General features: G+C 50.4%; 2 protein-coding genes across 2 annotated transcripts; one reads left to right on the top strand and one right to left on the bottom strand.

Annotated features, from left to right (window-relative positions):
- Positions 1-453: 453 nt before the first annotated feature.
- Positions 454-1,392, top strand: LOC309604058 (olfactory receptor 10AG1-like; the record flags this gene model as incomplete). Its single annotated transcript, XM_082338981.1, has 1 exon — positions 454-1,392. The coding sequence occupies one exon, from the start codon at positions 454-456 to the stop codon at positions 1,390-1,392; it is 939 nt and encodes a 312-aa protein (XP_082195107.1).
- Positions 1,393-7,342: 5,950 nt separating this feature from the next.
- LOC309604057 (olfactory receptor 14J1-like) lies at positions 7,343-8,299 on the bottom strand (the record flags this gene model as incomplete). Its single annotated transcript, XM_082338980.1, has 1 exon — positions 7,343-8,299. The coding sequence occupies one exon, from the start codon at positions 8,297-8,299 to the stop codon at positions 7,343-7,345; it is 957 nt and encodes a 318-aa protein (XP_082195106.1).
- Positions 8,300-8,830: the final 531 nt, after the last annotated feature.

Genomic DNA, 8,830 nt, shown 5'->3' with positions numbered 1-8,830 from the left:
ATCCCTTTCCTCCTTTTCACCCTATTTCTTCTTTGTGTTCTTACATTCAATGCAGCTCTTACAAGATCTGGACAAGGAACATAAGCAAGACTGTTCTTAAAGGGGTGAGTACTTATCCTTTTTCTTTCTTTTTTTCTCATCTCTCACCAGGTATTCTGTTTAAGAAAATCAACTCTGAAAAAGAAAGTCATGTTTCTTTTACCCGTATTAAAAATCCCAGTCACTCAGGCTGAAGGATTCTGTTCTTTCCTCTTTTTAACCCTCCCCCTGCAGCAAGCAAACCATGTTAGATTTCCAAACATTCAGGCAGATCTTGGTCCAGCTCGCCTAATCCTGCAATCACGTGTATGCTGATGTTCATAGGCTTTCTCTGGGCTTGAAGTGCGTGGGATGGTGGACAAGCCATTAGCATCCTCTAAGAGCCTGTTGTTTGGATTGCTCTGTCTAGGGAAAATGCCCCAAAGAAAAGGCTCGGAGAATCACACTGTTGGATCCGGATTCTTTCTTCTGGGATTTTCTGACCACTCCGGCCTGCAGGGCCTGTGCTTCACAGTATTCCTGGTCATATACCTCATGCTCCTCACAGGGAACAGCCTGATTGCACTCATCACGGTGGTGGACTCAAGCCTCCACAGCCCCATGTATTTCTTCCTGAGGAACTTGTCCATCCTGGAGATCTGCTACACATCAGTCACTCTGCCAAAAATGCGGGTGGGTTTCCTGCGGGCGGATGGCAGGATCTCCTTCCTGGGCTGTGCTGCCCAGCTGTATTGCCTGGTTTTGCTGGGCAGCATTGAATGCCTTCTCCTGGCTGCCATGGCCTACGACCGCTGCATAGCCATATGTGACCCCCTGCACTACACCCTCGTCATGAGCAGGGGTCTCTGCATCAGACTGGTGGTGGGGTCCTGGGTGGCTGTCGTACCAGTGCAAGTAGGACAGACCTACCAGGTGTTCACTTTGCCCTTCTGTGCATCCCATGACCTCCATCACTTTTTCTGCGATGTCCCCCCTCTGCTGGAACTGGCCTGTGCAGACACGTGCTGGAACCAAGGGATGCTGTACACCATCATCCTGCTCTTCGCAATCCTTCCCTTCTCCTTCATAGTTACTTCTTACATTCAAATTATTAGGGCAATTCTGAAAATGCCTTCAGGTCGGGGCAGACACAAAGCCTATTCCACCTGCTCGTCACACCTCGGGGTGGTGACGCTCTTCTATGGCTCGGCCACAGTCGTCTACTTAAAGCGACGGTCAAGGGATTCAGTAGACACCGACAAATACCTTGCCCTGTTTTACACAATTGTGACCCCCATGTTTAACCCTGTCATCTATAGCCTGAGGAATAAGGAAGTGAGAATTGCCTTGAGGAGACTCCTATGGACAAAGTGATGCTACCGAGGATGTAAAATAGTCCCAAGCAGTACCAAAAGTCCCACTGGGTTATGTGCTTGCCTGAACAAAGCATCCCATATTTGCTCAGACAAAACCATGTGTCCAGCCTGGCTTTCATCCTGCTCAAGAAGGGGAGAGGTCTCCTGAGGCATTCCTGTTACGCCATGCCCCACCATGATATCTTTGTACTCTAGGGCACCTTCAGTGCCCCTCAAGAGTGTGATGCCAATAGCTACTTCAAGCTGCGTCCGACCAACGTAACGTTCAGGGGAAAGAGTCAAAGCATGGTCAGTAGTCAGTAGGGCCCAGAGGGTGACACAACCAATGAAGAGATGACTGCCCTCAGGCTTGAGAAATCACTTGCTAGATGCCACGGACTATCTACAGTGCCCCCGTGTGGAATCAGCTTAAAAAAGTTAAAAGACATGAAGGTCATCTTCCCCTGCTATGATGTCTTGTACTGAGCTGTGTAATGCTTGACTAACTTGACATAAAGAATAAAAAGAAAAAAAAAATCACCACGGAGCCAGTCCAGCACTGGAACAGGGGCCCAGAGACCTCTGGAGTTTCTGTTTGTCGTGGTTTAACCCCAGCCAGCAACTAAGCACCACACAGTCGCTCGCTCACTACCTCCCCCGGTGGGATGGGAGAGAGAATCAGAAGGGTAAAAGTAGAGAAAACTGAGGGTTGAGATAAAGACAGTTTAATAGGTAAAGCAAAAACCGTGTGTGCAAGCAAAGTGAAACAAGGAATTCATTCCCTCCTTCCCATCGGCAGGCAGGTGTTCAGCCATCTCCAGGAAAGCAGGCCTCCATCACGCGTAACGGTGACTTGGGAAGACAAATGCCATCGCTCCAAACATCCCCCTGTTCCTTTTCTTTATGCAACTTTTTAAAATCATGAGCACAACTGGGAATGGTTGAAACTGTGGGGGATAAATGTGTTTGATACGCAGACAATCCAAAAAGGTTGTGAAGGTGAATGGGCAGAAGAAACAGGAAAACTGCCCATCCCATGGAGCTCTGCAGAAAGCGGACGGAGCTGTACCCAGCAGGAGGTGATACCAGTGGGATTAGCATGTAGAAAAGGCTTTTGTGGGGAAGGCTTTGCAAAGGAATACCCTGACTTCCCCCAGATGAAAAATAGAGACCGGGCAGTGTATTGAAGTGATCGTGAGAAGTGTCCTGGGGTAAAAGACCTTTGATGAGAGAAGGCTGGAGACATTTGGGTCGCAGAGATTTGAGGTAGTCCTTTGATGATCTGAGTAGGTGGAGCTTTGGAAATGAGAAGAATAAAGCAGCTCTCAAGGCTGTTTAAGGAATGAGCGGTACTATCACTATAATAACAGGAACAGCACAGTGCTGTAAGGGAGTTCCTTCTTATTCATCATTATGATTAATTAAAGCACTTTAATTTCATTCCAACATTCATTTTGACTTGAGAAAATAGCCATAAGTGCTCAGTAGTTAGCTTCTGGCACGAAGTTCTTAGAACAGTGCTTTTTCTCTCACTGCTAGCTCTCTGTTACTTTTAAATATTACACGTCTTAGACAGCATTGCCCTTAAATTATCCCTGCTTCCTATCTTTTCTCCCTGTTTTGTGGAGGAGAGGGAGGTCGAAGATGGCAGCTGTTTCTTTTTTAACCAAAGGCAGCCGAGGGACACATCCCAGATTAGTGCAAAGGTGCAAAGGCACAAAGGAAGCCAACATTTCCATGTGCTGGACACTGACACAACACCGTTACCTGCATTTCTGGTCTCTGAAGTCCTAACTGGGCAGCAGAGAGCCTGGAAGCTCTGAGCTCCCTTCATCTGCCCTGCATTTCAGCATGAAAAATGAACCTAACCTGGTCAAAAAGATTCTTTTGATTCTCTCCACAGCCTAAAGCACCGCATTTGCCAGGAGACTGGCCAGGACACCAAAGGAGGACTCACACTTCTCAGCACACAAAGCTTAGGTGTCCCTGGGAATCTCAGGAGGCATGGCATACCCATTCCTGGGTTCAAGGAGCTGGTCAAATGCCTCGTCTCCATTTCTGTAATGGTGGCAGACTTTGTACAGGGGTGCTGACATTTATGGAGCCACCTGCTCAGACCTCAGAGCTGGCCCTGCTTGGAGCCAAAGGTAGAACTAGAGACCTCCTGAGTACAAGACCATTCCACCCTGAATTGTCCCATGGCCCTCTGCTGCAGAGACCCCCACCTCCAGCTGAATCCTTTCTCCTGGGGCACACTGCACAGCACAGGCTCACGGAAGGGTTGTTGGGAAAGGGAAGGCTGGGATCTCTGGTCCAGCTTCCCAGCATAGGGTGGGGTATCACAGCCCATGGAGAACCTTCACCTGTGGGTGCCCAGCACCCCTGGAGATGGTGAGTGATCCACAGGGATCTGCCTGGGATTGTCTCTCTGTGGCTTTTGGGCACCACAGCCCGCTTGCTCTGCAGAGCAGCGTTGCCAGATCCGGGCCCTGCGGGAAGCACAGGGAAGGGGCAGGAGTAGCTGCATGGACACAGTCCCCTGGGGAAAGGCTCTCTAGGGTCAGGGATGTCCCTGGAGAAGAGGAATGGAGCAACTCTGTGCTTTCCTGGGGGAATAAGTGACCTAAAGAAACCTATGGCTGCACACACCAGCTCAGGGCAGGCTGCTCTTTCACTGGGGCAGCAGGAGCACCCTGGGGAGGCCCCGGGCCAGGAGCCTTGTGCTGGGGAGAGGGGCTGGCTCAGAGGGGCTGTCGGCAGTGCGCAATAGGGATCTCCTGGAGACAGTGGCAGGGGACACAGGCAAACACTGACCTCCATCTCCTCATGCCGTGGCTGGCCCCAGCCCGGGGACTGATGGGGAGGCTGACCCTCTGTTGTGAATCCTGATTTAGGATCCTGCCGCCTACGCCAATTTGTCGCAAATGGGTGATTTAGGTCGCTTAAGGAATCACCAACAACGGTATTAGCAAAAGTGGTTTTAATATGATGTTGTAAAAGTGCAACTTAACAAAGTTCGATGGCAAGGTTCACTCTATTAATGACTGCATGGAAGAAATGTACAAAGGAAAACTGAGTTAGACTTGCGTTAAAATGATTTACAGAGAGTCCGGGGATGCAAAAGATTAAGGAGGACCCACCCATTGAGTCATGAGGTTCAGAGTAGACCCCCTTGCTTTCTAAATTCCTGATGGAACTTAGGTGTGGCTAGGTCCAGTCTCAGTCTCAGGCTTGGGGAACGGTTTATGTCTAAGGGATTGTACATGAAAAGTTTATGTAACGTTTCATTAGCATCAATTCAGCACGCAATCAAAGACAAAATCAAAGTTACCACACTACAAGGTTATGCACAATATCAGTTGTTTACCAAAGATCTGCCATTGGTAAAGGTCTCTCTGCCTCGAGGAGCAACCTTGAGAGGTGTCCCAGCTCCAGGGCAGATCACCGCCATGCTGCCACGCTGCCGAGCAGGGAGAGCTCAAAGAAGGCTCACTTAGGCTGTCATATTTATAGGATAAAGTGGTTGGCTCGTAGTCAAATTACATGTGATAGGAAAGGTATACATGAGGCTCCCTTGTACCCACAACTTTCTTTGTCCCTTGATAAATGAGTCTTGGAAAAGCCACCCACTATTCACGTGTCAACTGCATGTGTCTCTGTTCTAAGCTCATATGCATTGACGCTCACTGTGCCACTCTGCTCTTTTGTGGGTTTTCAGAGAACAGATTGAAACATGAGGAGTTCATGGCCCTGCTACGGCTCAGGCCTTTGCCTCTTCTGGAGCCTGCACCAACCCACTGCCTGTCTGGTCAAGGGGTTGCGCACACCCATCACAGGCCATAGAGAAACCAAGAGGTTTCCCTCCTTATCAGGGTACAGAGCATCATTTTTAGCATCTAGCCCATCAGTTTTAGTACCCAAATCCTCATTTTTAGGGCCAAAATCCTCATTTCTAGGGTCCCAGCCTGTCTTTTATTGCCCATAGCCTTTTTGTAGGGCCCACAGTTTAATTTTTAGGGTCTAAGCCCTCATTTTTAGGGCAGAAAGGGTCCTGCACTTGAGTCACGACAACCCCATGCAACACTACAGGCTTGGGGAAGAGTGGCTGAGAAGCTCCCAGTGGAAAAGGACCTGGGGGTGTTGGTCAACAGCCGGCTGAATATGAGCTGGCAGTGTGCCCAGGTGGCCAAGAAGGCCAATAGCATCCTGGCTTGTATCAGGAACAACATGGCCAGCAGGACTAGGGAAGTGATCGTTCCCCTGTACTGGGCACTGGTGAGGCCGCACCTCGAATCCTGTGTTCAGTGCTGGGCCCCTCACTCCAAGAAGGACATCGAGGTGCTGGAGCGTGGCCAGAGCAGGGCAGCGAGGCTGGGGTCTGGAGCACAAGGCTGGTGAGGAGCGGCTGAGGGAGCTGGGGTTGTTTGGTCTGAGAAGAGGAGGCTGAGGGGAGACCTTATTGCTCTCTAGAACTGCCTGAAAGGAGGTTGTAGCGAGGTGGGAGTCGGTCTCTTCTCCTAAGTAGCAAGTGATAGGACCAGAGGAAACGGTCTCAAGTTGCACCAGGGCAGGTTTAGACTGGATATTAGGAAAAATTTATTCTCTGAAAGGGCTGTCAGGCAGTGGAACAGGCTGCCCAGGGAAGTGGTTGAGTCCCCATCCTTGGCAGTACTTAAAGACATGTAGATGTAAAGCTTAGGGACATGGTTTAGTGGTGGACTTGGCAGTGATAGGTTAACGGTTGGACCCGATGATCTTAAGGGTCTTTGCCAACCTAAATTGTTCTATGATTCTATGACTCTATGATTCTATTGCGACAGTTGTTAATTGGGGAGCAGACTGGGGCAGAGAAGGGGTAGATTGGGAAGAAGAAGAATGTGTATGGGGAGAGGAGGGGTATGCAAGGGGCTGGCTGCACGTGGGCGGGGGGCTGACCAGGGCTGGTCTGGCCAAATCTGTGCCTAATCACCATGGTCTGGCCATCTTCTTAAACTCTGCTCCTGGCTGTTTGATGCATGAGTGTGCTCACTGTTGGATATGTGTTTGGAGTTAATTTATGGATGTGCTATGCTGGCCAAATCCAAGACAGGCTGGCTGCAGAAAGAGGACATGAGGATCTGGAGACACCCAGGGTTCCAACTGCCAAGTGGGTAATGGCCCCGAGACTGGGGCAGGGGATCTGAGCAGACCCAGAGGATGCACAGACCACTTGTGACCTTCACAGCAGATCTGCCTGAGAGGGGGAATGGGCTAGAGACGTTTGTGTCACTCATGGTTGTGTGATTGCTGCTGGTGGCGTGGTGACTGTAAAGGTGCTGTTCCCTGTTGGAGCTGGTCTGTGCAGGGTTGGGGTGTCCATCTTTGTTTCTTTGCACCTTCCATTTTGGTGACTCCACCTTGTGCGCTCTCCCACTTTGTGGGGCTCCAGCCACTGCCCGCCCCAAGCACACGCTCTCCCTGTAGAAACCCCAGGCTCTCCAGGAAGCTCCAGACCCCCTCCTGGAGGGTGTCTTCTTCCCTGTCATATGGGGGACAACCCTGAGTATGCACCTCAATGAGCATTCACCACCTCCATGGTCACCACACACCAATGGGTAAGTCCAAATTCCAACCCTTGGTCTCCAACAGCTACCAAAGTGACAATGAGCTTTTCTCTCCCAGTTCCAAGGAGAAAAAGGCCCTTTTTGGGGTGAAATACCTTGGGCCTGTTGTGGGTATTAGCTTTGAAAAAGGGCCCAGCCTTCAGACTGGGAGATCTTATTTTCTAACAGAGATGCTATGAGAGTGTCAGCTCTGTCCCAGAAAGACAAACTTTTATATCAGATCCAACTGAGATGGATCAGGTTTATTCCTCAGTAGCAGTAAGATGAATCCAAACATAATAATCACTAATACCCATACAGATAATGATAACAAAAATGCTAAAACAAAAACCCAAAAGACAGACTTGCAATGGGATACTCTGGGTATCATTTGTGAATAGTAATGGAAAACTTATCACTGTTGAAAAACATTCCTGAAGTCACTTTCCTAACGGCCTCCTTGAGCTCCTGATTCCTCATGCTGTAGATGAGGGGGTTCAATGCTGAAGGAACCACTGAGTACAGCACTGCCACCACCAGATCCAGGGATGGGGAGGAGATGGCGGGGAGCTTCAGGTAGGCAAACGTGGCAGTGCTGACAAACAGGGAGACCACGGCCAGGTGAGGGAGGCACGTGGAAAAGGCTTTGTGGCGTCCCTGCTCAGAGGGGATCCTCAGCACGGCCCTGAAGATCTGCACATAGGAAAGCACGATGAAAACAAAACACCCAAATGCTAATGGGAAAGTAACAAGTACAATAAATTCCTTGAAGTAGGAGTGTGAGCAGGAGAGCTTGAGGATCTGGGGGATTTCACAGAAGAACTGGTCCACAGCATTGCCTTGGCACAGGGGTAGTGAAAATGTATTGACAGTGTGCAGGAGAGCATTGACAAAGCCAGTGCCCCAGGCAGCTGCTGCCATGTGGACAGAAGCTCTGCTGCCCAGGAGGGTCCCGTAGTGCAGGGGTTTGCAGATGGCAACGTAGCGGTCATAGGCCATGATGGTGAGGAGACAGAATTCTGCTGACATCAAAAAGACAAACAGAAAGAGCTGGGCAGCACATCCTGCATAGGAGATGACCCTGGTGTCCCAGAGGGAATTGGCCATGGCTTTGGGGACAGTGGTGGAGATGGATCCCAGGTCGAGGACGGAGAGGTTGAGGAGGAAGAAGTACATGGGGGTGTGGAGGCGGTGGTCACAGGCTATGGCAGTAATGATGAGGCCATTGCCCAGGAGGGCAGCCAGGTAGATGGCCAGGAAGAGCCAGAAGTGCAAGAGCTGCAGCTCCCGTGTGCCTGTGAATGCCAGGAGGAGGAACTGGGTGATGGAGCTGCTGTTGGACATGTGCTGCCTTGGGGCATGAGGGACTGTCCAAGAGGAAAAAGACAGTGACAAGTTAGGAGACATTTCTCTGAGCAAAATAAAAGTCGTTTCTCATAGACACCTCCTGCCCGCCCGAATGTCTCTCTCTCCATTCAGGAAGACCTTTGGCAGCTCGCTTTCATAAGTTCTGGTTGGTGCTGGCTGAGGGTGCCCCAGGGAGCAGCAAGCTCTGCTGGGGGCTCTGCAGGGGTCAGTCCTGCCCTACAGCAGTGGGTAAACAGGAACTCGGAGTGATCTCAGATTAAATCCAATCCTGATATCAAAGAGCTTTTCAGCATTGTCACTCCCAGTTCACCTGACTGCAGAGCAGAGCTGTGGGGAGTTTGGGTTGTGCCTTCTGTTCCAGTTGCCCCAGCACAGCTGAGGAGTGGTTTGAATGCAGCAATGCCTGGCATTTCTGCTGCACTGCAAGGGAAACCTTGTGGGTGCTGAGACTGGGCACAGGGACTGTCCCTTAGTGCAGAGTGAGGACAGCCGCTCTGTCCATCAGCC

This window comes from Platalea leucorodia (genome assembly GCF_965183815.1).
Source record: "Platalea leucorodia genome assembly, contig: HAP1_HAP1_SCAFFOLD_324, whole genome shotgun sequence".
NCBI classification, from domain to species: domain Eukaryota; kingdom Metazoa; phylum Chordata; class Aves; order Pelecaniformes; family Threskiornithidae; genus Platalea; species Platalea leucorodia.
This window is presented reverse-complemented; position numbering and strand designations above follow the sequence as displayed.